This window comes from Acinonyx jubatus, chromosome B3, assembly GCF_027475565.1.
Source record: "Acinonyx jubatus isolate Ajub_Pintada_27869175 chromosome B3, VMU_Ajub_asm_v1.0, whole genome shotgun sequence".
NCBI classification, from domain to species: Eukaryota; Metazoa; Chordata; class Mammalia; order Carnivora; family Felidae; genus Acinonyx; species Acinonyx jubatus.
The window spans coordinates 144,159,810-144,186,426 of NC_069386.1; the positions used below are offsets into that span (position 1 = coordinate 144,159,810).

The window sequence follows — 26,617 nt, forward strand, 5'->3', positions numbered from 1 at the left end:
ACATTTGCGATCAGACAATAGGGCCTGGGGGGAGGAGAGCTCTGCCTCAGTGCTCTGGCTAAAAATGGGGTGGGAACCCCCAGGGGCCTCAGCAGCCTGGAAGTTCCCTTTATGTTCTTGGGAAGTCCGTCTCGCACCGTCGGGGTCGCTGGTGAGGCCCCTGCGCCATGGAAGAAGCATGCTCCTCTCCACAGCCCCTGCTGCCCAGCTCGTGGCCTGTCTCCCTCGATGTGGGAGATGTGGACTTGCTGTGCGGCAACCCTCTGGTGGGCGCCGTGAGGCCCCAGGAAGTGGGGAGCGCTGGGCGCCAGCACCGCTGCTCTAGAGGCAGACCTTCAAGGAAAGGGTCGCCCCGTTCTGTGCTCGAGCAGTTGAGGCCCGCGTGGCCACGTGCCCGAGGCGTGGATGCAGGGCTTCCCGGTGGCGTGTCACCCTTGTTCCTGTGTCCCACGGCTCGGAGGAGAGGGCTGGGGGCTGGTCCGGTGGGAGAAGCTCCGGGGGGGAGTGATCGGGGGCCATGTCCATCTGGGGACAGCAGGCCCTGGTCCCCCACTGGCCGCCCTGGGCTCCCTGCTGGCAGGTGACCTCCCGCATCGCCCGCACGCTTGCTCCATGCTACTGTCCTGCAGCTGGGCTCTTCCTGGGGAGGCACCTGCTGGGCATGGCCCCTGAGGACCAGCGGGGACCTGGGGTGGAGGCTGGACATGGCTGTGAGGTTGGCTGGTGGCTCTGCAAGACCTCTGCAGCCTCTGGAGCCTGCGGTGGACTGTGCCGTGGATCTGTTCTGTGGTGCCCACTGAGGATGTGAGACCACAGCGTGGCTTTGGTGGCCTCTGATTCTGGGCTGTTGGGGCAGCTGGCCCACTGCTGACACAGCACTGATGTGTGCAGGGCCGTGACAGGCTGGGTCTGGGCTTTACCTTCACCCTGTGGCCGTTTCCTGCAGGCCGTGTGTCCCCAAAACCCCAAAGGCATCCTGAGCGCACAAGTAAGGGAGGCCGTGGGAGCCTGCCAGCCTAGCTGGTCAGAGTGGGCTCCTGGGAGACACTGCACTGTCTTGGAGAGAGAGAGAGAGAGAGAGAGAGAGAGAGAGATCAGGATCCCACCCTGTGGCCCACAGTCCCCGCAGGAAGGCTGCGTGAAGGTGGCCTCTGTCAGGACTGGTGCCCTCAGAGAGACATCCAGGCTCATTTGGGAGACCCAGAGAGGCTGCTGCATGGGGCAGAGACAGGGCCCCGGAGAGCCTGAACGTGAGCCCGGGGGAGACAGGGCCCCTGTGCCCCTACATGCGTCATGGGAGGCAGAGGGGGAGTGCCCAGTTCCTTGGAAGGGCCTGTGCTTCTGAGAGAAACCACAGGGCTGGCAGAGCACCCCCAGGAGCCTACTGCCCCTGCGGGCCCAGGGCAGGTGGTGCCAGCCCTGGGGCCCGCACATGTGTGAGTGCTGGACTCGGGCCTCTGCTGCCAGAACCCCCTCCCCTCCCCCAGCCCCTACTCATTCACCCCAGGCTATGGGCATTTGGGGCGGGGCTTCAGTGCCCAGCCAGTGTCCTGGCTCTACCCTGACATCACAGGACATGCTGCTGGTGCTGGGCCGCCCTTGGGGTCCCTTGGTGTCAGAGAGAAAGGCTCTCATCTCTCCCCAGTTCCCACCGGGGGGGGGCTCAGCTCTGAGTGTACACGTTTGTCTGGGGCTACGGCCCTGCCACATGGCTGCCCCCACCCGCCAGGCTGCCCCGCTCTGGCCTCTGCCTGTGTCCTGCCTGCAGACAGGAGACAGGCGACCCTGCTGCGTCTCGACTGTGGGTGTGTGCCCGGGTGTGTGCTGGGGGAGCAGGGGGAAGGTGACCCCCGCCCAGCCCTTGGAAGGCCCTGCTGACGGTGGAGGGCTGGGTGCGGGGGCAGTGTGGGCAGGGCGGGCAGGTGTAGCGTGGCATCCACAGTGCCGGCCCGCCCCCGAAGGTGGTTTTCTCCAGACACTCGGAGCCCTTTCAGGTCCGTTGCCGGAGTTGCCGTTTCCTGGGCTTTCTTTCTTCGGAAAGTCCTTGGATTGCTGTGAATCGTGCCTCGTTTTCGATGACGCGTTCTCAGCAGGTTGTTGCGGACACAGCGGAACACGACTGCTTCCTGCGTTTGTTTGGAGCCCCTGCTGCTGTTCTTGCTGGTTCGAAGGGCTGTCTGGATTCCGCTGCCTTTTCATCATACGTGCTTGTGTCATCTGCATTAGTGACAGTTTGACATCTGTCCTTTCAGTCTCAGTAGCTCGTTTTTGTCCTTTGTCACACAGCATTGGCCAGGACCATCTCCAAACTGTTTGACCGCACAGCTCACAGGGAAAACATTTGTATTGTAATGTAACACCCATACATATGTTATGAGCAGGTGGCACACACATGTTACCCTTCCATACATACGTTGTGTGTGTTCTTACGTGGCTGAAACATCTTCACACACAACACTTACTTGGTACGTTCAGCGCATTGCGATTTCTGTCGCCACCTGGCTGATTTCAGTCTGCAGGTTGGCCCGACACACGTTGTATAAAGGTCATGATGCGGCACCCTGGCCTGGTCGCCGGTCTGCACTGTCTGAGGTGGGGCCCCGAACCCCACGACCTGCCCCTGTGCCTGGACGGCTGCCCGCTCCCCCTGCATTCTAGCTGCAGCTGTGGCAAGGACTGGGCTTTGCCCTCAGACCAATCTCTCCAGGGCACAGTCTTCCCCGGAGTCTGCCCGTTTCTGCTTGTCCTCTGATGCCTTCAAATCACTGTCTGCCGGGCAGTCTTTCCACTTTGTACTTGTGCCTGCAAAGGTTTAGTCTGAGACAAGGCACCGCACCGACCGCTGTTGGAATCAGAACCACTTTCTCTCCGGTGGCTTTTCAGAAATTTTCACTTCCCTGTCACGGGTGGAGCGCAGCGTCCTTTCTGTATGTTTGAGGGCTATTTGGATAGCCTCTGTGAAACATCTGTTCAATTCTCGTGTCCATTTCTCTACCGAATTGTGCGATTTTCCCGATTGATTTGCCGGAGTGCCCTGCATATTCTGGATACTCTGAGAGCGAAATATGTCTACAGGAAATATTTTGCAAGACTTTGAAATGCACCAAAAGATTACTCCTTACAGGGGGCGCCTGGATGGCTCACTCGGATGAGTGTCTGATTCTTACTTTCGGCTCAGGTCTGATCGCGGGGTCCCGGGATCGAGCCCTGCATGGGGGTCTGTGCTGAGTGTGGGGCCTGCTTGGAATCCTCTCTGTCTCTGTCTCTGTCCCCTCCCCTGCACACTCTCTCCCTCTATAAAGAAAAAGATGACTTTTCACGTCTCCAGTGGAAATAAAGGTATCGTCTTGTATGCCTTTCCAGGGAATCTGACTCCATGTGGACTCTGAGGTTGTCGTGGCCTTTGAGCTGTTTTACAATCAACTTCTCTCCTTTCGGAGGAGAGCGGATTCTCCCCTGCCTCCATGGAAAAAGCCAGGTGCGTTGGAAATGCGGCTCTTTAGAAACTCTTTTTGGCATTCTCGCTCAACTACATAAAACGAGTTAGATAGAAATCTTTGAAAGGTGTCCGTTAATGTCCACATGGGGGTCACGATCATAGCATGTTTTGGACAGCGTCCCTTAATGTGGCACCAGTGTGTTCTCCCACGTGGCCCCACTTATCCCGGGCGCAGGAGGCTCCGCGGCCTGGGCGGGCAGGAGACCAGGTGCCGAGCAGCGGGCCTCAGGCGGCCACACGGTTCCTACAGCGCTGTGCTACGGGGTGAAGCTTCCCCACCCCACAGATCGGGCTTTGCTGTTGCGGGACCTCAGGCCTCTCGATGCTTTCCACTGCCAGCACTTGCCACAGCGGCCCTTACTTGTTTGTGGAATGGCTTACGTGATGTGTGCCTTGGTCCCGGTCTGGAACTCCCTTGTGGTCAGAGACCACGTCTGTCTCATTTAGCACGGTGTGCTGGCTGTCTGGCGGTGACGGCCCGGTCACCCTGTGCTAAATCGTTCTCCAGCAGGTAAAGGGAGGGCATGTTCACACACCTTCCAGGGCTCCTGTGCCCTCTGCACATCTCTGGGCTGGAGGGACCGTCTCCTGTGACCTGTCCCCAAAGGCAGGGCTTGGATCTGGAGGATGTTCTAGAGTCTCTGCAGGAGGGAGTGTGGACAGTGGACAGAACAAGAGCTTTGGGGTTAGAAGGCACGGGTGCGTCCTCCCTGAAGGCGGGGGGCTGTAGGCTCACCAAGGCATCAGCTTTGTCACTGGTAGGACCGTGGCAGTGACCCCTCGTCTTGCGCTGTGAGCACGATGTAATAGGAGGTCCCTGTGGCTGTCGGTCTTGCGTGCTCCCTCAGCTGGGCTGTTCAGACAGCAGGCCACCTGTGCAGGTAACTCCGGGGACTGTAAGGAAGGGAGATTATCCTCCTTCACGTGGGTGGGCCTCACACAACCAGTCGAAGGACTGAAGAACAAAACCTGAGGTTTCCTGGAGAACACGAATTCTGCCCCAAGACTGCAGCATTAGGTCCCGGCTGAGCTTCCAGCCCCTGGGCCGACCCCCCACTGCTCAAGAGCCAGTTCCTCGAAAGAATCCCACTTTGCGTGTCTCTAGCTCTGCTTTTCCGTCTTTGTAGCTGTGCCCATGTCTCCCCTCCACTGTCTACGTCCTCCTGGTTCTGTCACTCGTGGGAAGCGTGACCCATCGTCTCTGAAAACTGCAAAGTCAAAGCACCGTGTGCGTGTCAGACCGTGTGGCTGTTCCCACCTTTCGCGCCTCTTTGTGAGTTTTCTTCACGTGGTAGCATTTTGACGGCCACCGGGTATCGGTCAGCTTCTGCCCGAAAACAGCCCCCGGGGGCCAGGCCCGCGGCCTCCTTGGCTTTCTGGTCCAGCACTGCTGTGTGTGCTGCAGTTTGTCCGGGCTTCTCTGGTCTGGGATCCACAGGAGCAGGAGTGTTCTGGAACACGCTGTTGCCAGTCAGAGGAACCGGGCAACGGTGGCCCCTGCGCATGGTCCTTTGCCCAAGGCAGGGGCCGCTGGGCTAGTGAGAGTCCTTGTCTCAGGACTGCAGGGCCCTGAGGGGTGGGGGCAGGATGCGGACACACTCTAGGAGCCTGGAGCCAGCGGCCCGCTCGTCTCTGTGTCACCGGAGGCCACATCCTGCTGTGGGCAAGCCGCCTTCCCCACCTGGTCCTTTCCCCCTGGCCCGGCCCTCTGCAGCCTGCATTTGAGCAGAGCCTGGGGATGGCCAGGTGGGGCTCACCCAGCCCACATCCACCAGGGCCGAGTGGGCTTCGCTGTCTGGACGGCAGGCGCTTCAGGGATGCCCGTGGACGATGGGGGAGGGGCCGGCACAGGCGGGGGCGGGGGCGGGGGCAGGGACGATGTGCAGGGCCCGAGGCACAGAGCTACTAAGGGCTGAAGGAAGGGGCTGGGCTTGGCCGGGTGCAGCGGGGAGGGGGCAGTGTGAGCCGAGATGTGGGGTCCGAGGCAGCCCGAGGGACCGGCCGGTCAGTACCCGAGCGCCTGGGGATGGGGCGCCGGGTGTGGCAGCTCAGGCAGCGGGGTGGGCGGGGCTCGGGCGCCTCTGAGGCTCTGGGCGTGTCTCTACGGGCCCAGCTCCCTACAGACTCAGATGCCCTGGTTTCCGGGGCAGTGTCTGAGCGTGGGGCGTAGGGGGTGTAGGGGGCCCTCCCCTGTGGAGTGACCGAGCCGCCATCTGGGGTGCTTCTAATAGTCCACTGCCTGCTGCGTGTGGTCTGGGAGCCCGGGGCTGATGTCCCTGCCCCACGCAGGCTGGGGCTCAGCAGCACCCGGGGGCAGTCTCGTGGCCCTGTACCCCGCTGATGGCCGGCCGACCTGGGTCCCGGCGGTAGGGGGTTGGGCAGGGGGCCTGGGGGACCCCGTTCTTCCAGGCCCGCCCGTCCAGGTGGCTCCTGTCCAGCCGTCTGGCTGGCCCGACAGAGACCGCAGACACTCCTCACGGGTGTGGAGGCTGGATGCCCACATCAGGTACCAGCAGGCGTGGTGTCTGGGGGGGTCCCCGCTGCCTGGCTCACAGACAGCGTCTTCTCTCTGCACCTTCACGTGCCGGAAGCAGGGAGGCAGCTCGCTTTTTCATAAGGGCACTAACCCCAGTCATGGGGGCTCCACCCTGACGACCTCTGGTGCCCCAAAGCCCCGCCTCCTAACACCATGACACTTAGAGCTAGGATTCCAACACACGCAATGTGGGGACACAGTTGCATCCTCCCCTTCCCGCTCCCACCCACGCTGACGTCTGTGCGTCTTGGGCCCCCCGTGGGGACAGGGTTCAGGCGCCAGCTGGTTCCCTCCCAGTGCGAGCGAGTGGGGGGGGAGGGCGGGACCAGGTGGGTCCCAGGTCCAGGAGTGAGGCCAGCCCGCTGGTCCGTGTGTGTGTGTGTGTGTGTGTGTGAGGCACAGGTGGAGGTGTGAACACGGGCAAAGGGAGATGCACCCGGGCCTGTGTCTGAGCGGAAGCCCAGAGTAGGGGGCCCCTGAGGAGCGGCAGGCAGCAGGAGGCCGACCTCAGGGCTCACACAGGAGCAGCCTGCAGGACCTTAGGGGGTCTGAGGGGTTGCATGGAGAGGCACGTAGGTGTGTGTGGGTCCCTGGGGGAACGTGGAGGGGGGGGCCCACGTGGTATGGCGTTATCGGAGGGTCACAGGTGGGGGCCTCAGGGCCTGCTGGGAGATTGCTCTCAAAGAGCGGGCGTTCCTGCCCTCAGAGTGGAGGGTACGGTCATGCCCCGTGTTCCCGCGGGGGCCATGGGGTCAACCAGCTGCTGAAGACCCCGGCGTTCCGGTGGGAGGGTGGGAAGGATGGAGACTGATCTCTGGTCCAGGGGATGGAGCGGGGGCCCCGGCCCAGGGACCGAGAGGGAGGGGTGCTGGGCAAGCTGTGTGGACGGTGTGGTCGCCTGGAGCCCCCAGGATCCCTGGGGGCCGGGGCTTTCTCCCCACGGCCGCCCTGTATTTGGTGCGGCCCCCACTGGTGAGGCAGCCCCTGCCCCCGGGGAGGTGGGAGGTGCTCCCTGAGCGGTCCTGAGGCACCGCGGCCGCGCTGGCCACGACTCTCTGCCCGCCCTGGGCCTCGGGCCGGGCTGTTGACCTGCAGACTCAGAGCCCACGCCCCACTCCCACTGCGTCCCCAGAAGACCGCAGCCCCTCGTGCTGGCCTCCCTTCCCCAGGGCCCTTACTGGGAAGGGCTGGCAGGTGTGGTCCCGCCTCTGCCCTCGAGGTGCACGTGTCTCCTGCAACCCGGGGCACCTCCGGGACCCGAGACCCCCAGGCACTGCAAGGACAGAATCCCGACTCCATCGCTGCTGGCCAGGGACCCCATGGCCTCCTGACGCCAATGGACTGCCTGCCCCCACTTGGCATTCTTCCTGTAGAACTTGGTCTTTTCTGCCCCCCACCCCCACCCCCACCCCCGGGTGGTGGTGTTCTCGCTGGGCCTCCCCCCGACTGAGTGTCCTGACCCCTCGGGCTGGTGTCCAGCTTCGCTTACCTGGGACAGTGCTGTCCCCCCGGGCCTCACCCGACCTGGCCTTCACTGGTGCTCCCACCTGAGCCCAACTCTCCTGAAATGCGTTCCCCAAATTCAAATCTTGAAGCCCTGACCCCCAGGACCCCAGAATGTGACTGTATTGGGAGATGGGGTCTTTCGAGAGGTAATAGGTTAAAGTGAGGTCACTAGGGTGAGTCCTGATCCAGTGTGACTGGTCCTCACCATGGACTCACTCCTCCTCTTGTAAGAGGAGGTCGGGGCACAGACACGCATAGCGGGCCGGATGTGTGAGGACACGGCGTCTACGTGCTGAGGGGCCACCGGCCCCATGACACCCGGGTCTGCCTGCCAGCTTCCAGAATCGTGGAAACATCAGTGCACGTTGTCCACACCACGGGACTGTCGTGCTTTGCTAGCAGCCCGTGCTAATACACACCCAATAGGTGCCTCTTGCGGTGCCCTTGGCCAGGTCAGGATGCTCCCCCTGCGCCCCACAAGGCGTCACGTGACCCGTCGCGCCTGCAGCGCACCTCACCCCCCGGGAACCCCAGGGGCCGGGGGTCCTGCTCCCACGGCTGGAGGGACCGACACACGGCACGGCCAGTCTGTGGATTTCACGGGGCGCGTCAACAGAGGAAGACTTTCCCCAGCCGGTTATGGAGTTTTTAAGGATGTTTTATTGTCATTAAAAAAAAAAAAAAAAGAAAAAGAAAAAAAAAGAAAGAAAGAAATGCAAATGGAAATCAAGGAGCTTCCAGACATTTAAAAAGAATAAAACAAGCTAGCCAAGCTTCAGCAGTGGCTTTCCCATGTGTGGGACCCCCAGGCTCTCTGTCCCTGGGGCTGGGGGTTCTGCTCCTCCTCCCCTGCGTGGTCATCTCTTCCCATGTGGGGGCCCCGACTTGGCACCCACCCAAAGCCAGGGCGGAGAGCCAGTCCTGGGCGTCCGCCCGGCCGTGGGCTTGTCTCTGTCTCCCACCCCCCGTGTGAGCCTGTTGGGACTCAGGCCCCGGCCACGGGGGGGGCGGGCTGGGCCTGCCGCCCTGGCCTCCTGGCACCTTCCACCTGTGTCCACCGAGGCTGTGTCCCACTGGCCCGGGGACCAGGTCACCAGACCCCTCTGCAGGAGGCCTGTCTGGCTGGATGTCACTCTGTCCCCGGCATCCACGGGGCTCCTGCAGCAGCCACAGGCCCAGGCCCTTGTCTGCGCGGTCTCCTCTGGCGCAGAAGATCTGACTGACCGTTAGTGACACGTCGGAAGCTTCCTCAGGATCTGGGCCGACGTGGCTGCTCTGGGGAAACCCTGCGTCCTGGAGCCTGGCCTGGACGGGGTTCGCACAGAGGCCGGTCCCTGCCAGACAGACACTGGGATCGCAGCCGCCCGCCTCCTCCAGGATGAGCGTGCCCGCTGACCGTGTGCGGCCACAGCGGTAGCCTGGCGGCCGCCGTGGAGGGCCCAGCGGGCGTCCACCAGCTCAGGTTGGGGCACAACCTGCCGTCCACGCGATTCTCCGAACGGGGGGGTCAGGGCGCAGGATGCAGCTCACAGGGGCCGCGAGGCCAGAGGGCGAGGGCGCAGGCCCAGGGTGGCTGTGAGGTCAGAGGGTGGCGAGGTCAGAGGGCGGGAGAGCAGGCCTGGCAGCAGGCTGATGCACCGGGATCCTGTGCAGGGTTGGGGCAGCGCTGACACCTGCCCAGGCGGGCTGGCCCTAGGCCCCCTGCCCGATCATGTTCCTGTAGTCGGGCGCGATCGTGCGCTTCAGCTCCACCACCGAGGAGAAGATCCACTTCACCTGCAGCAGGAGGGCAGGAGGTGACGTGGCTGGGACCCCCGAGGACAGCCCCCCTTCCAGGCGCCCCCCTCCCCGGGACCACTTGAGTGGGAGGGAGTCTTATGGGGATGGCATGGGGACTGGGAGGGGACAGAGGGGATAGCGTGGGGGTCAGTGTGGGAACAGCCTGGGGTCAGTTTGGGAACAGCGTGGGGTCAGTTTGGGAACAGCGTGGGGGCAGCATGGTGACAGTGGGTCCACAGCGTGGGGTCTGCATGGGGTCACTATAGGGACAGCATTGGTTCACTGTGGGGTCAGCATGGGGTCAGCATTATGGGGACAGTGGGTCTAGAGCATAGGTCAGCCAGGTGTCCGTGTGAGGTCAGCATTGGGTCACGGTGGGGACAGCATGGGGTTAGTGTGGGGACAGTGTGAGGTCAGGATGGGGTCAGTGTGGGGACAGTGTGGGGTCAGTGTGGGAACAGCATGGGGACAGCATGGTGACAGTGGGTCCATAGCATGGAGTCAGCATGAGGTCATTTCGGGGACAGCATGGGAAAGACATGGGGTAGAGGGGAGAGCGTGGGGGTCAGTGTGGGAACAGCGTGGGGGCAGCATGGTGACAGTGAGACCACAGCATGGGGTCAGTGTGGGGTCAGCATTGGGTCATGGTTAGGACAGCATGGGGTTAGTGTGGGCACGGTGAGAGGTCAGCATGGGGTCAGTGTGGGGTCACAAGGGTCAGCATGGTGACAGTGGGTCACAGCATGGGGTCAACATGGGGTTATTTGGGGACAGCATGGCAAGAATATGGGGACAATGGGGACAGGGTGGGGTCAGCATCGGGGTCACAGTCAGGACAGTGTGGGGTCAGTGTGGGGGGGTAGGGGAGACAGCATGGTGACAGTGGGTCCACAGCGTGGGGTCAGTATGGGGTCAGTGTGGGGGCAGCATTGGGTCACGGTGGGGTCAGTGTGAGGCAGATGAGATCAGCATCAGGTCAGCGTGGGGATAGCGTGGTTCCAGTGGGTCCCCAGTGTGGGGGCAACATGGGGGCAGCATGGGGTCAGCATTGGGGTAGTGTGGAGTCAGTGTGGGGGCAGTGTGGGGTCAGCGTGGGATCAGCATGGGGTCAGCATGGGAGAAGCATGGTGATAGTGGGTCCACAGCGTGGAGTCTGCATGGGGTCACTGTAGGGACAGCGTGGGGTCAGCATGATGGGGACAGTGGGTCCACAGCATAGGTCAGTGTAGGGTCAGTGTGAGGTCAGCATCGGGTCATGGTGGGGACACCATGGGGTTAGTGTGGGGACAATGTGAGGTCAGGATGGGGTCAGTGTGGGAACAGCATGGGGACAGCATGGGGACAGCATGGTGACAGTGGGTCCATAGCATGGAGTCAGCATGAGGTCATTTCGGGGACAGCATGGGGATGACATGGGGTAGAGGGGAGAGCGTGGGGGTCAGTGTGGGAACAGCGTGGGGATAGCATGGTGACAGTGGGACCACAGCATGGGGTCAGTGTGGGGTCAGCATCGGGTCACAGTTGGGACGTGTGGGGTTAGTGTGGGGACAGTGTGAGGTCAGCATGGAGTCAGTGTGGGGACAGCGTGGGGTCATTACGGGGACAGCATGGGAATAGCATGGGGACAGGCTGGGGTCAGCATGGGGGTCAAAGGTAGGACAGCATGGGGTCAGTGTGGGATCACAGGGGAGACGGCATGGTAACAGTAGGTCCACAGCATGGGGTCAGTGTGGGGTCATGGCGGGGACAGCGTGGGATCAGCACGGGGTCAGCATGGGGGAGCATGGGGTCAGCGTGGGAACAGCATGGGGACAGCATGGTGACAGTGGGTCCACAGCATGGGATCAGCATGAGTTCATTTCAGGGATAGCATGGGGATGGTGTGGGAGTCAGTGTGGGAACAGTGTGGGGACAGCATGGTGACAGTGGGACCGCAGCATGGGGTCAGCGTGGGGTCAGTATCGAGTCATGGTTAGGAGAGCATGGGGTCAGTGTGGGGGCAGCACGGGGTCAGCGTGGGGTCAGTGTGGGGTTAGTGTAGGGACTGCATGGGAATAGCATGGGTTCAATGTGGGGTCAAAGGGGAGACAGCATGGTGACAGTGGGTCCACAGCATGGTGTCAGTATGGGGTCACGGTGGGGACAGCATAGGGTTAGTGTGGGGACAGTGTGAGGTCAGCATGGGGTCAGTATGGGGACAGCGTGGGGTCACTGCAGGGACAGCTAGGGAATAGCATGGGGACAGCATGGGGAAAGTATGGGGTCACAGTGGGATCAGCATGGTGAGAGTGGGTCCACATCATTGGGTCAGTATGGGGTGACAGGGGAGACAGCATGTTGACAGTGGGTCCACAGTATGGGGTCAGTGTGGGGGCAGCATGGGGTCAGCGTGGGGTAGTGTGGGGTTAGTGTGGGAACAGTGTAGGGTCAGTGTGGGGACAGCCTGGGGTCATTGCGGGGACAGCATGGGAATAGCATGGGGACAGGCTGGGGTCAGCATGGGGGTCACAGGCAGGACAGCATGGGGTCAGTGTGAGGTCACAGAGGATACAGCATGGTAACAGTAGGTCCACAGCATGGGGTCAGTGTGGGGTCACGGTGGGGTCAGCGAGTGGTCAGCGTGGGAACAGCATGGGGACAGCATGGTGACAGTGGGTCCACAGCATGGGATAAGCATGAGTTCATTTCGGGGATAGCATGGGGATGGCGTGGGAGTCAGTGTGGGAACAGCGTGGGGACAGCATGGTGACAGTGGGACCGCAGCATGGGGTTAGCGTGGGTCAGTATTGGGTCATGGTTAAGAGAGTATGGGGTCCGTGTGGGGACAGCATTGAGTTGCAGTGGGGACAGCGTGGGGTCATGGTGGGGTCAGTGGGGGGGCAGCACGAGGTCAGCGTCTGGTCAGTGTGGGGATAGCGTGGTTCCAGTGGGTCACCAGTGTGGGGGCAGCGTGGGGGCAGCGTGGGGGCAGGGTGGGGTCTGCGTGGGGTCAGTGTGGGGGTAGCCTGGGGGCAGTGTGGGGGCAACATGGGGTCAGTGTCGAGTCAGTCTGGGGTAAGCGTGGGGTCAGTCTGGGGGTAGCCTGGGGGCAGTGTAGGGTCAGCACGGGGTCAGAGTCGGGGCAGCGTGGGGTCAGTGTGGGGGCAGCGTGGAGGTTGTGGGGACAGGGTGAGGTCTGCGTGGGGTTAGTGTGGGGGTAGCCTGGGGGCAGTGTGGGGGCAGCGTGGGGTCAGTGTGGGGACAGTATTGGGTCACAGTGGGGACAGCGTGGGGTCATGGTGGGGTCAGTGTGGGGCAGCATGAGGTCAGTGTCTGGTCAGTGTGGGGATAGCATGGTTCCAGTTGGTCCCCAGTGTGGGTCAGTGTGGGATCAGCACAGGGTCAGCATGGGGGCAGCGTGGGGTCAGCGTGGGGTCAGTGTGGGAGCAGCATTGGGTCACAGTGGGGACAGCATGGGGTCATGGTGGGGTCAGTGTGGGGGCAGCATGAAGTCAGTGTCTGGACAGTGTGGGTTTAGCATGGTTCCAGTGGGTCCCCAGTGTGGGGTCAGTGTTGGGTCAGCGTGGAGTCAGCGTGGGGGCAGCGTGGGGTCTGCGTGGGGTCAGTGTGGGGGTAGCCTGGGGTCAGCGTGGGGGCAGCGTGGGGTCAGTGTGGGAGCAGCATTGGGTCACAGTGGGGACAGCATGGGGTCATGGTGGGGTCAGTGTGTGGGCAGCATGAAGTCAGTGTCTGGACAGTGTGGGGATAGCATGGTTCCAGTGGGTCCCCAGTGTGGGGTCAGTGTGGGGTCAGCGTGGAGTCAGCATGGGGGCAGTGTGGGAGCAGCGTGGAGTCAGCGTGCAGGCAGCGTGGGGTCAGCATGGGGTCAGTGTGGGGGCAGCGTGGGGTCAGTGTGGGAATGGCATGGTTCCAGTGGGTCCCCAGTGTGGGGGCAGCGTGGGGGTAGCCTGGGGGCAGTGTGGGGTCAGCATGGGGTTAGCGTGGGGGCAGCGTGGGGTCAGTGTGGGGGCAGCGTGGAGTCAGTGTGGGGGCAGGGTGGGGTCTGCGTGGGGTCAGTGTGGGGGTAGCCTGGGGGCAGCGTGGGGGCAGTGTGGGAGCAGCACTGGGTCACAGTGGGGACAGCATGCGGTCATGGTGGGGTCAGTGTGGGGGCAGCATGAAGTCAGTGTCTGGACAGTGTGGGGATAGCATGGTTCCAGTGGGTCCCCAGTGTGGGGTCAGTGTTGGGTCAGCGTGGAGTCAGCGAGGGGGCAGCGTGGGGTCTGCGTGGGGTCAGTGTGGGGTAGCCTGGGGTCAGTGTGGGGCAGCGTGGGGGCAGCGTGGGGGCAGTGTGGGAGCAGCACTGGGTCACAGTGGGGACAGCTGGGGTCATGGTGGGGTCAGTGTGGGGGCAGCATGAAGTCAGTGTCTGGACAATGTGGGGATGGCATGGTTCCAGTGGGTCCCCAGTGTGGGGTCAGTGTGGGGTCAGCGTGGAGTCAGCATGGGGGCATCATGGGATCAGCGTGGAGTCAGTGAGGGGGCAGCGTGGGGTCAGCGTGGGGGAAGAATGGGTTCAGCGTCGAGTCAGTGTGGGGATAGCGTGGTTCTAGTGGGTCCCCGGTGTGGGGGCAGCGTGGGGGCAGGGTGGGGTGTGCGTGGGGTCAGTGTGGGGGTAGCCTGGGGGCAGTGTGGGGGCAACATGGGGTCAGTGTCGAGTCAGTCTGGGGTCAGCGTGGGGTCAGTCTGGGGGTAGCCTGGGGGCAGTGTAGGGTCAGCACGGGGTCAGCGTGCGGGCAGCGTGGGGGCACCGTGGGGGCACCATGGGGTCAGCGTCGAGTCAGTGTGGGGATGGCGTGGTTCCAGCGGGTCCCCAGCGCTGGGACAGCGGGCCACAGTGCGGGGCGGTGCGGGGACACCCACCTTGAAGAGGGTGACAGTGGCGCTGTAGCACACGCTGAGCAGGAAGAGCGTGATGAAGATGGAGATGGTGGTCCACAGCCCATCCAGCTCCCCGTCCTGGTCCTCCGCACAGCTGTCGTCCAGGAGCAGCTCTGGACAGGAAGGGAGTGGTCAGTGCCATGCCTGCCCATAGCAGTGGTTCCCGGGGTGACGGTCGCGGCCCTCCGTAGCCTCAGGGCACCGGCCTCGGTGCCCCCATCCTCCCGCCTGGGCCTGGCCCGTGGGGACGCGCTCCCTCTCTGCTCTGCGCTGTGCTGGGGCTGTCTGGGGGGAAGGCAGCCTGACCACCACACCCGTTCTCCTGGGGACCCGGCCCGGAGGGCGGGAGGGTCAGCAGAGCCCAGGGAAGGGTCGAGAGGGTGGCAGGGAGTGACCCTAGCGAACGAGTGGGTGCGAGTGTCGGGGCCAGCTGGGGGTGGGGGTTGGTGTGTGTTGGGAGGGGCCCCAGTGTCCTGGGGAGAAGAAGGGCTGGTCAGTGTGGTCGGCGTGTGGATGGGCTGCTGAGCGGCCGATAGGTGTGGGAGGGGGTGGGGACCAGGCTGGGGTCCACGGTGAGGGTTCCCAAGCCTGGTTCCGGTCTGGGCCCTGGCACATTGTCCCGTGTGAGGCCCGGTGGGTCAGGTGTGCGTGTGTGCGTGTGTGTGTGTGTGTGTGTGTGTGTGTGTGTGTGTTTGTGAAGGTGGCCCTGCTCAGTGGGAGGGGCTTGTTTTCAGCGTCCATGTGGGTGTCTGGGATGGTCCCTCCCCTGGGCACTCAGGACTGCTTGCCTCTGCCCGTTTGGGGCAGCGGGGTGAGTGTCCCCACGAGTGGACAGGCCTGGCCCCAGGCAGGATGAAGCCAGGCGGGGCCACCTCATCTGAGAGAGGGTGAGTGCCTGTCCTCACAGCATGGGTCAGGCCTGGCTACTGCACTGGCACAGAGCTACCGCTCAGAGCTGTCAAGAGGTCCAGGGATGGGGGGAGCAGAGGAAGAGGACAGGCCAGCGTCCCACAGCTTGGGCGGGTCGAGACGTGGGAAAGACCGTGCGCCCCGTTCCCTGAGGGGCTCTGGAGGGCTTCTCCGTTCCCTGTCAGCCCCCTCCGGCCTTGAGTAGCCCCTGGCCAAGCCCTCTCTCTGTCCCAGGCGGCTCCTGGGCATGAGGTTCGCCCGCCTGTGCAGACCTGCCCACTCAGGTCCCGGCCCCTGGTGGGACCCACGCTCTCCCGTGAATGGTGACCCCTGAGCCTCGGGGCCTGGCCTGCCCACACCTCCCAGAGGCCCGGGTGTCCTGAGCTCTGCCTCGGAAAGACGCACGACAGTGTCACAGGTCCCAGGGCAGTGCTGGGTGCTTTATTCACGCAGGGTGCCTGCCCGGGGTGGGGGGGGGATGTACACAGGGGTGGGCGCTCAGAGCCCACGGGGCCTGCTGGGGGGCCGGGCGCGCTGCTCATTTACCCGGAGACTGGGTGAGGGATTTCTGTGTGTGGTGGCTGTGCAGAGCTTCGTGTGACACCGAGCAGGTGTAGGTGTTTCCACTCTGCCAGCGGGACTTGTCCACCAAGAGCCTGCTGTACAGGAAGTAGGTCCCGTCGCTGTCCAGCTGGGGCGGGGTCGTCTGGTAGTTGTTCTCTGGCTCTGCCTGTCCGGTGATCTCCCACTCGACGGCAATGTCAGGCGGGTAGAAGCCTTCGATCAGGCAGGTCACACTGACTTTGTTCTTGCTGAGCTCCTCCTGGGTTGGAGGCAGGACGTACACCTGGGGCTCATGGGGCTGTCCTGTGGGGTCAGAGGTCAGCACAGATGGTCACTCCCAGGGTGGAGGGCTGGCCTGGGTCCGCCAGGCCCCACTCGACCTCCCTTGCCCCATCTGCCCTGTTGCCCACCTTTGGCCTTAGAGATGGTCCTCTCGATGGCGGAGGGGAGGGATTTGCTGTTGACCTTGCACTTGAACTCCTTCCCCTTGAGCCAGTCCTGGTGTAGGATGGGGAGGACACTGACCACACGGTAGGTGCTGTTGAACTGCTCCTCACGCGGCCTCGTCTTGGCTGTGTGCATCTCGGTGTTATCCACAAACCATGTGATCTGGACATTGGAGTCATCTGGGCCCAAGTCCACCACCAAGCACGTGACCTCCGGCGTCCGGGAAATCGAGAGAGTGTCCTTGGGTTTTGGGGGGAAGATGAAGACGGACGGTGCTCCAGGAATCTCAGGAACTGGTGTGGGAGACACAATGCAGGGGTCAGCATTTGGGGGGGATCCTCTTGAACATTTCCCCCACCAGGCAGTCCCTGGATACGGGCCATGGCCTTGGTGTGCAGGGCGGTGCCCTGCTGACTCACCTGGGCATTTGGGACCTTCCCCGGTTTTGGGCTCTATTGTGGACGCTGTCTTGGGTACTGCAGAGAGACCAGACTGGAGGTTAGTGGGGACAGCTCTTGGGGTGGGCTAGGTCAGGGCAGGTCAGGGGGGCGTCCCCAGACTGGTGCCTGCCAGTGGAGATGAAGTATGGTGGGGCTGTGCAGCCTGTGCTCACACTGGACCAGGCAGCCAGGCCCAGAGGCCCTCCTCCCCGAGCTTGGGGGACAGAGGTGCCTCTCCTGTGCCCCGGGGTCCAGGTGGACCGGCTGACCTGGCCTGTCTCCCAGTGGACACCCTCTTACCGGTCTTGTCCACCTTGGTGTTGCTGGGCGGGTGGGCCACGTTGCAGGTGAAGGTCTCACTGAGCCACCTGCTGGAGGGCACTGTCACCATGCTGCTGAGAGAGTAGAGCCCCGAGGCCTGCAGGACGGACGGGAAGGTGTGCACACCGCTGGTCAGGGCGCCGGAGTTCCAGGACACGGTCACCGGCTCAGGGAAGTAGCCTAACACCAGGCAGGCCAGGGCCACGGTGGCGCCAGATGTGGTCCCGCAGCTGGGGGCCAGTGGGAACACCGATGGGGCCGTGGTGGAGGCTGCAAGAGAGGAGGCCGTGTGACCACAAGGGTCTCGCTCCTGGGAGGGTCCGGGCAGGGTATCAGGTGCCCGGGCTTGGGGTGGCCCTCCAGGAAGTCTGCAGACCCGCCGCCCGGCGTAGCTCTCTGCCGCCCCAGGGCCTCGTGTTTCTGCGGCTGCACGTGCTGGCCCCATGGGCCTGGTCGGTGCTGGGTGACCTCCTGCTGGATTAGAGTCTCCTGGGCCCAGCCCCTGGGTCCCCACTCGGGCTTCCTGTGGGTGCTCGGCCTGAGCGAGCCATCTGTCTGAGCTCTGACCGGTGGCCCCTGCTCCCAACGGGCCTCTGCTGAGGCCCTGAGCCCACTGCCCTGTTGTCCCAGCCTGAATCTGCCCTGGGCCAGCGGGCCCTTTCTTGAACACAGCAGGCCTCTGCCACCCGCTGCCCGTGCCCCTCAGCCCGGAGTCCTCGTCGTGGCCTGCTGTCTGCCCTCCAGGCCTCACATCTTCTGGGTCAGCCCTGCAGCTAAAGCGCCCGGGCGCCGGATCCCGTCCCTGCCCTGAGCCCCTCCTCAGGCCTTCCTGGGCTCACTCAGTGCCCGTGCCCTGGGGCCTGTCCAGCTCCTCCCTGTCCCCAGAGCCCTCTTTCAGCAGAGGTCTTTCCTGAGCCTGCCTGCCCCTCAGTGCCGGTGGGAGCCTTGCCCCGCCCTGGCTGTCGTCTCGTGCACGGTGCCAGCACCTCAGAGCCCACGTCCCCAGCCAGACCCGACCTCTCTGCCAAGTCTGATGGCCCTGCCTGGCCTCCCCTCCCACCCACACTCCAGGCTGGCGGCCCTGCCTCAAACTCCCAGGCTCCCCCTTCCCTGCACCGGGTCCACCTCCCTGAGCCACCCCTCCTGGCTTTGTCATGTCCAGTCTTCTGTCCCCCATCCCCACGAGCCTCCAGAGCGGGTTCAGCGCCCTGAGCCTAAGACTGTGGCCACCCCTGTCCCTTCAGCCCCAGAGACCTTCCTACCCAGGCTCGCCTCTCCCCCCTACCTTGTCCACCGGGCCTCAGGCGGCTCACGCCCTCCCGTGTCCAGGGAGGCTCTCCTGGGCCCGCGCCCTTGTGGTCTCTGTGCCGTACCGCTCAGCTCCCACCTAGTCCAGGGCTGCTCTTAGCTCAGTCCCTCTGCCCTTCACCCCTGAGGCTCCTGGGGCAGCCTTGCTCCTCCTGCCTCCCCCTGCCCCTGCTCACCCTCACATGCCCTGGCTGCTCCCCTGAGCTCCTGGTGCGGCCCTGCCTCTCCTGCCCTCCCTCCTGCCCCTCTTGTCCTGTCCCTGCTCACCTGTACCAGCTCTGTGTGCTCCCAGGGAGTTCCTGGGGCAGCCCTGCCCCTCTTGTTCTCTCCCTGCCCCTCCTGCCCTCCCAGGAACCCTGCTCACTGGCACAAGCTCTGTTGGCTCCCCTGAGCTCCTGGGGGAGCCCTGCCTCTCCTGCCCTCCGCTCGCCCCTCCTGCCTTCTCCCTGCCCCTCTTGCTCTCCCCCGCTCCACCTGCCCTCCTAATCCCCTACTCACTCTCATAACCCCTGCCTGCTCCCCAGAAGTCCTGGGGGTGTCCCTGCCCCTTCTGCCCTCCCCCGTGCCCCTCCTGCCTCCCCACTGCCCCTGCTCACCTGCACAAGCTCGCTTGCTCCCCTGAGCTCCTGGCCTGGTGGTAGCTCCGAGCTGTCTGTGCTCCCCATAGGTTCACCTCCTTCTAGCAGCTCCTCCACCTGCCCCCACCCCTTTGCCTGGCCCCTCATGCTGAGCCCAGGCCTTGGATCCTTCTAGCTTCTTGCCTCTGCATGTCTGAGACCTGGTCCTGCCAGTTCAGGCCTCAGCTCCCCCTGCCCTGTAGCACTCCTAACCTCCCCCTGCCCTGCCGCCCTCAGCACCTCCTGGCCAGAACTCCCACCCCCGAGCCCCTGCAGACTCCAGACCTCACCAGAACCCTGCCTGCTGCAGGAAGCCCTCTCAGCTCAGGTCCCTGGGGACAGTCCAGGGTCACTGTGTCCTCCTGCCTACAGCTTGTCTGAAGCAACCCTGCCCCACAGCAGCCCCTGCCCCTCTTGCCGTCGCCCCTGCCTCTGCTCACCCTCACAAGCTCTGCCTGCTCCCCTGGGCTCGTGGTGCAGCCCTGCCTCTCCTGCCCTCCCCTCTGCCCTTCTTGCCCTGCTCCCTGCCCCTCCTCACCTGTACCCGCTCTGTGTGCTCCCAGGGAGTTCCTGGGCAGCCCTTCATGTCTTTCTCTCCCCCTGCCCCTCCTGCCCTCCCCCCTGCCCCTCTTGCCCTGCCCCGTGCCCCTCCTCACCTGTACCAGCTCCTTGTGCTCCCAGGGAGTTCCTGGGGCAGCCCTTCTCCTCTTTCTCTCCCCCTTGCCCCTCCTGCCCACTCTCCAGCCCCTCTTGTCCTCCCTCTTCCCCTTTTGCCCTCTCCATGCCCCTCTTGCTCTCTCCCTGCTCCTCCTTCCCTCCCAACCCCCGCTCACCCTCACATGCTCTGCCTGCTCCCCTGAGCTCCTGGGGCAATCCTGCCCCTCCTGCCCTCCACCTGCCCCTCCTGCCCTGCCCCTGCTCTCCTGTACCGACTCTGTGTGCTCCCTGGGAGCTCCTGGGGCAGCCCTGCCCCTCTTGTTCTCCCTCTGCCCCTCCTGCCCTCCCAACCACCTGCTCATCCTCACAAGCTCTGCCTGCTCCCCTGAGCTCCTGGTGCAGCCCTGTCTCTCCTGCTCTCCCCTTGCTCCTCCTGCTCTCTCTCAACCCCTCCTGCTCTCCTCCTGCCCCTCTTGCTCCCTCCCTACCCCTTCTGCTCTCCTCCTCCCCCTCTGTTCTCCCCCCTGCCCCTCCTACCCTGCCCCCTGCCTCTGCTCCCTATGCCAGCTTTGTGTGCTGCCTGGGAGCTCCTGGGGCAGCCCCCTGTCCCTCCTATTCTCCCCCTGCCTCTTCCGTTCTCCCCCTGCCCCTCCTGCCCTCTCCCTGGCCCTGCTCACCCTCACAAACGCTGCCTGCTCCCCTGAGCTCCTGGGGCAACCTTGCCTCTCCTGCCCTCCGCCCTGCCCCTCCTGCCTTGCCCCCTGCCCCTGCTCACCTGTACAGCTCTGTGTGCTCCCTGGGAGTTCCTGAGGCAACCCCTGCATCTCCTGCCCCTCCCCTGCCCCTGCTTACCCTCACAAGCTCTGCCTGCTCCCTGAGCCTCTGGGGCAGTCCTGCCTCTCTTGCCCTCGACCCTGCTCCTCCTGCCCTGTCCCCTGCCCCTGCTCACCTGTACCAGCTCTGTGTCTCCCAGGGAGCTCCTGGGACAGCCCTACCCCTCCTGCTCTCCCCCTGCCCCTGCTGCCGTCCCAGGAACCCTGCTCACTGGCAGAAGCTCTGCTGGCTCCCCTGAGCCCCTGGGGGTAGCCCTGCCTCTCCTGCTCTCCCCCTGCCCCTCTTGCCCTGCCCCCTGCCCCTGCTCACCTGACCAGCTCTGTGTGCTCTCTGATCTCCCCTTGCCCCTCCTGCTCTCTCCCCACCTCTCCTGATCTCCCCCTGCCCCTGTTGCTCTCTCCATGCCTCTTCTGCTCTCCCTCTTCCCTGTCTGGTCTCCCCTTGCCCGTCCTGCCCTGCCCCCTGCCCCTGCTCCCTGTGCCAGTTTTGGTGCTTCCTGGGAGCTCCTGGGGCAGCCCCATGTCCCTCTTGTTCTCCCCTGCCCCTCCTGATCTCCCCCTGCCTCTCCTGATCTCCCCCTGCCCCTCTTGCTCTCTCCCTGCCTTTCCTGCTCTCCCCTTGCCCCTCCTGCCCTGCCCCTGCCCCTGCTCCCTTTACAAGTTTTGCGTTCTCCCTGGAGCTCCTGGGGCAGCCCCCTGTCCCTCCTGCTCTCCCCCTGCCCCTCCTGCTCTGCCCCTGCCCCTCTTGGCTTCCCCCTGCCCCTCCTGCCCTACCCCTGCCCCTGCTCACCTGTACCAGCTCTGTGTCCTCCCTGGGGGCTCCTGGGGCAAGCCCTTGTCCCTCCTGCTCTCCCCCTGCCCCTCCTGCTCTGCCCCTGCCCCTCTTGGCTTCCCCCCGCCCCTCCTGCCCTCCCCCTGCCCCTACTCACCTGTACCAGCTCTGTGGGCTCCCCTGGAGATCCCAGGGCAACACCCAGTCCCTCATGCCCTGCCCCCTGCCCCTGCTCCCTGTACAAGTTTTGCGTTCTCCCTGGAGCTCCTGGGGCAGCCCCCTGTCCCTCCTGTTCTCCCCCTGCCCCTTCTGCTCGACCCCTTCCCCTGCTCACCTACACAAACTCCACCACTGGTCCTTGGAGCTAATGGACCACAGCTGCTTTCTGCCCTTGCTGCCCCATGACCTCTCCCCCACAGGCGAGCTCAGCCCGCAACTACTGTGTGTTCTTAGGGCTGCCCCGGTCTCAGCTGCCCATCCCAGACTCCTTAGCCCAGGTTTGGCTCCTGACCGTCTGCCCCTGTGCTACTGTCTGGGTTCTGAGCACACGGGAGCCCCTGCCAGCCCCTCGTGCTCTGTCCCCGCTCATGGGCTGCAGTCCAGGACCCCATGGCCAGCACCTCTGACCCTGGCCTGGGGCCAGAGCCAGCCCCAGTGTCCTGGACAGGACCCTCGGGCCATCTCGGGTCCTCTTCTTCCCCTGTGCTGGGCCGGCCTCTCCCTGTGCCCTCACCTTAGGCCTGTCTGTCCATGTCGGCCTTGGTCCTGCAGTAGCTCAGGGCAGCCCAGCCCTGGGCTCCCAGCACAGATGGCAAAGGGCAGGCCTCAGGCCCACCATGGCCATCATGTTCCTTGAAGGCCCAGTTGCCACGTCTGGTGCGTCCAGCAATGTTGGCGTGGGCGCTCCTGCCCATGCCTCCCTCGTCCCTGACCTGGCCGGTGCCCTGGCCCCCCAGGCAGCCTGTGTCCCCCATGCTGGCTGCTCTGGCCCGTCCGTGGGGCCCCGTCTCTCCTTGGCTCCTGCGCTGCTTCTGCTGCCCCCACGCTGCCCTCTCTCCGTGCGGAGCCTACTCACCAAGGGCTGGGGCGACGGAAGGCTGGCCCCAGCACCTCGGCCCTCCTCGCTCTGGCCCCAGGCACATGTGGCTCCTTGTGGCTGAGCTCTGTGCCCATAGCCCCCTTCCTAGCCCCCAGGCAGCCGTGGGAAGACTAAGAACAGGATTGAAACTAGGTGGCTCAGCGACACGCTTTCTGAAGTTCCCTTTTCTTCTGGGTACTTTCTGTCTCAGAGGGCCTGGGTGTGCGGGGGTGGGCTCTGGGGGGTTGCTGTGGTCCCAAAGGAGGGCACATGAACCCTGCTCTCACCTGGGTGTGTGGTGTGGGCACAGGTTGACCCACCCATAGCCTGAGGCCCCGCCCTGGGCCTTGTCCCATCCACTCAGCAGTGTGGCCTCCCTGGTGGGATGCTGTCTTCCTCTGGCTTCAGCCACGGTCACTGTCATCTGCCCACGGTCAGAGGGAAGCTACTACCCTAGAGGACAGACAGAAGCCTGATGTGCAGGGACAGAGTTCGTGGTGGTCACCGGACCTGAAAATGTCCTTGCAGCTGAGAGACCCTGTGTGGTCCCTGTGCTGCCCGTGCAAGGGGTCCGTGACCCCTCAGCCCCTGTGTTTGGACAACCACAGTGTGCACCCCAGGCTGCCACTTCCTGCGGTGTTAGGCCTCGATGGGGACGCCTCCGCACCACGTCCAAGTCCCAATCCGGGCCTGCGGGGCTGTGGGTGTGCCTGGAGCCCTCGGCCTGTGGTGCGAGGCTCTCTGCCCTGCTCACACTCATGTGAGTGAGGGCTCTGGGCTCCTCCTGGGGTCTGGGGCCTTGGCTGGGTGGGTCCGGCCCGCTTGGTCCCCGGGGCTCCCCAGAATGGCACCTTGGCCGTAGCTGGACGGCTGCACTGGGCCCAGGGCCGGACTCCCACGAGAAGCCACGTCTCCTTAGGTCCTGATCTTAGGAATCCAGCAATGGCTCTTCTGTGCCCCCATCCCCACGGAGTTCACAGAGACCCTTGGGCTTCTGGAGAGGGGAGCAGACCCCGCCCCCTGCATGGGGCAGGGCAAGGTGATGGAGGAGCCCGTGGTCCTGGAAATACTGCAGTGGCCACTTTGCAAATGCCATCGGTCACAGCGTCGGTGAAGGGAGTGTGCACCCCACACTCCGGGCTCCCGCAGCCCGGCCCCCTCTCGCGGTGCCCGGCAGTTAGGGTCCTCTGCAAACTGTGGGCCCCTGGTTGCTCAAGAAGCACATCCATCTACACAACTCTGGTGAGATCACGGGAACCGATGAGTTTGGCAAAACCCTCGAGGGTGTCCCGGCTACCGTGCATTAGGCACATGGGGCCCCAGGCACCTGTAAAGGCAGGGTTTTGGCAAGACCAAGTGGCACATCGTACTTCCCTTGGACAGCTAATTCCCTCCCCTGGTCCCCATGCAGTGCCCCTGGCGTGGTGCCGGGTCGCTGTCCCTCGTGGGGTCATCACGGGGCTCTGGGGCACCTGCTGTGCCGGATCAGTGTGGGGGAGGGCTGCCTTGGCTGCCGAGGGCGTGGCAGTGGGATGTGGGCCGTCAGGCACTGGGTTTTGTCGGAGACCACACATCTGTCCCAGCCTAGGTTTGCAAGGCCTGTCCTTTCCAGAATAATCCTTTCACAGAAAAGTTGGTGAGGCGATGAAATTACCTAGTGTTGACGCTTTTCAACCATCATGCTGAACTCTGGGTTTGGCTTTCAGAAACATTCACCCTGTGGTTACAAGAACAAAGAGATGCTCTGGAGGTGTTCACGGATGTCCCTTCCAGGGGCCTCTCCCCGACCCGCGGCGTCAGAGCCTGCGGTGGTGGTCGTCCAGGGCAGCCGTGAGACACCAGCCTGGCCCGGGGCCTGGCTCATTCCAGCCTGACTTGCTGCCACAGCGTCTCAGCAACCCCTGCCCTCCCCTTATGGGCACCTGCTTCCGGGTACCTGCAGATGCTTACTGTGTATATGTAATATTTTGTGCAGGCATATGAGGTATTTGTGTAGTACCCTCACCTGGATGGTGCGGACCATCTCCCCCCGCCAGGGGTGCCTCTTTCAGGGAAAGTGACCTTGGATGACATGATATTCTTTCTTTCAGAAGGTGGAGGAGGGCTCGGGCTGCCAGGCCAGCACACACACCTGCCCTCCTCGTGGCAGGGCCACTGGAAGGTCTGTTCGTGCCGACAAGCCCTATAGTCAGCACCCTGTGGGCACATGTGGGCAGCGTGCCGGCCCGTGTGCCCTGAGGGGAGGGAGCCAGCTGAAGAAGGCTACACGCTGTACCATCGGCACTGTGTGATGTGGGGGACAGCACATGTAGTGTGACGGCGCGAAGGTCAGCGGTTGCCGGGCGTTTGGGGGGAGGGAGGAAGGAATAGGTGGGGCAGAGGGGATCTTCGGGCCGGGCGATTCTTCTGTAGGAAACGGTAGTGGGGGAAACGCGAGGACAGCAGCCTGAACAGCAGGCTGACCGGGGCAGCACCGCGGACAGGGTGCAGGCTCAGAGAACCTACTAGGGGTGGACCTTACTGTGAACTCCGGACTTTACTCAGCTGTCATCAGTTCACATTGGCTCATCGTTCGCAACAAACGTGGCACACGGGTGTGAGCTGTTTATAGTGCACAGACTGTCCCATCCCTGTGCTCCACGCCCAAAGTCACCAGAATGTTGTGCGTCAACTGTACTTCAATAAATTAAAAAACAAAATCTATTTATTAAAAGAATTCATTGTGATGTACAGAAACGCAAAAGCACCCGATTGCCCTGCGTGATGTTGAGCTCGCTGTGGGTGGAGGTCACCTTGCCCTCCTGCTTGCCGGTGGCAGCGTATGGGAATATGTTCGTGGCCTTCTGCCCATCCACCAGCCAGGTGACCTCCATGTCACCTGGGACGTAGCCGGAGATGAGGCACAGGAGCTGGATGGTGCTACGGGTGTCACCGAGGGGGTCACGCGAGGAGTGGAAGAGCTTCACGGTGGGGGGAATGAAGTTCATGGCACACGCTAGGGGTGAAGGTGGCAGCCTGGCGTCAGCCCCGTGAGCCCACGACACCCACGTGCCCACCCGGGCGCCTTCCTCCTCTCCTAGCCGCTCCCGCCACGCCTGCCCCCCTCCTCCAGCCCGACCCTGGCTCACCACTGACGGTCTTGTTGATGGTGGGGGACTCCGCGTGAGCCACACTGCAGGTGAACTTCTGTTTGGCCCACTCGCCCGAGACGGTCACGTGGCTGGTGGTGGTGTAGAGGCCAGAGGTCTCCTGGAGGGTGGCGGGGAGGGTCACGACGCTCTTGTTCAGGGACCCTGCATCCCAGGTCACAGTCACCGGCATCGGGAAGTAGCCCGTGACCAGGCAGCCCAGTGTCACGGACGGGGCAGTGGCGATGGTGCCTTTGCAGCAGGTGGCCAAGGGGAAGACGAGGGGGGCCTGGATGGAGGCTGTGGGGGCAGAGGCAGTGTCAGTGCCGACCGGTGGAGTCTGAGGGGGAGAAGTGTGGGGCAGAGCGGGGTGGTCGGGTGGAGGGGCGCACGGGGACCCCTTCTCCAGCCTCAGGGGGCAGATGCTCATTTTGGACTCTTGTTCCCCGAGTCTGCTAGGAACGCCCTCCCACGAACCCCTGTGTCCCTGCCAGAAGCAGGGGTGTTCTTACCTTTGGCCAGGACACCCTGCCCGCAGCCCTGAGTGGCAGGAACGGGGGGTTCTTGGGGAGCAGAGGTGTCTGACTCGTGTCCTGACCTGCGGAGGCTCCAGGGAGCCCGACTACAGGCCCCATTCATAGCAAAGCCCAGATCAGTCCTCCCCCACTCCCCCAGGTGGTGACTCCTGCCCGGAGCCCAGACCCCAGCTCATCGTCCACGCTGCCCACTCAGTCCAGCGAGACCGACCAGTCCACGTGGCCTCGCGTCAGGACGGCTGAGAGCAGTGATACAAACCCGCTCCATTCCCAGCCTCACTAGGTCTGCTGATTCAGACCAGCTCAGGTCACGGGAGTCTGCCTTGGTCCGGCCTGGCCCACGTCAGCCCAGGAGACCCGATTTCAAGCAGGCTAACTCATCTGAGTTCAGTCCACAAATTCCACCAAAATCCTTCAGCTCCGTTTGGCTCAGCCTGCCAGCCAGGCTTGTCGTACCTGCTCAGTCCCACTCAATGTAGCCTCACTGACCTTGGCCACTGGACCTAGGAAAACAGTACACCCTGCTTGACTCGCTGAAGCCCGATTCAGCCAGACCAAACCAACTAGCTGAACCCACTTTAGCCCAACCCAACCCAATATAGCCCAGCTCAGCCCAGCAGAGTTCAGCTGAGGCCAGCTCAGTCCAGCTTAGCCTAGTTCAGTTCAACCTAGTACAGCCCAGCCCAGTTTAGCCCAGCTTAGCTCATCCCCGCTGAACTCAGCCCAGTTCAGCCCATCCCAGTTCAGCTCAGGCCAGTTCAGCCCAG

At 63.6% G+C, this 26,617-nt stretch overlaps 2 gene segments (V, D, J or C); both read right to left on the bottom strand.

Moving 5' to 3' along the window:
- Positions 1-8,522: 8,522 nt before the first annotated feature.
- LOC113598158 (immunoglobulin heavy constant gamma 4-like) lies at positions 8,523-22,340 on the bottom strand. The segment is given in 7 exon segments: positions 8,523-9,317; positions 14,223-14,353; positions 15,696-16,016; positions 16,124-16,453; positions 16,580-16,636; positions 16,901-17,191; positions 22,184-22,340. Coding segments are annotated over 7 exon segments (1,281 nt in total).
- A 1,139-nt stretch (positions 22,341-23,479) lies between these two features.
- LOC113598157 (immunoglobulin heavy constant epsilon-like) lies at positions 23,480-26,617 on the bottom strand. The segment is given in 5 exon segments: positions 23,480-23,513; positions 24,318-24,382; positions 24,934-25,181; positions 25,315-25,614; positions 25,827-26,617. Coding segments are annotated over 5 exon segments (774 nt in total).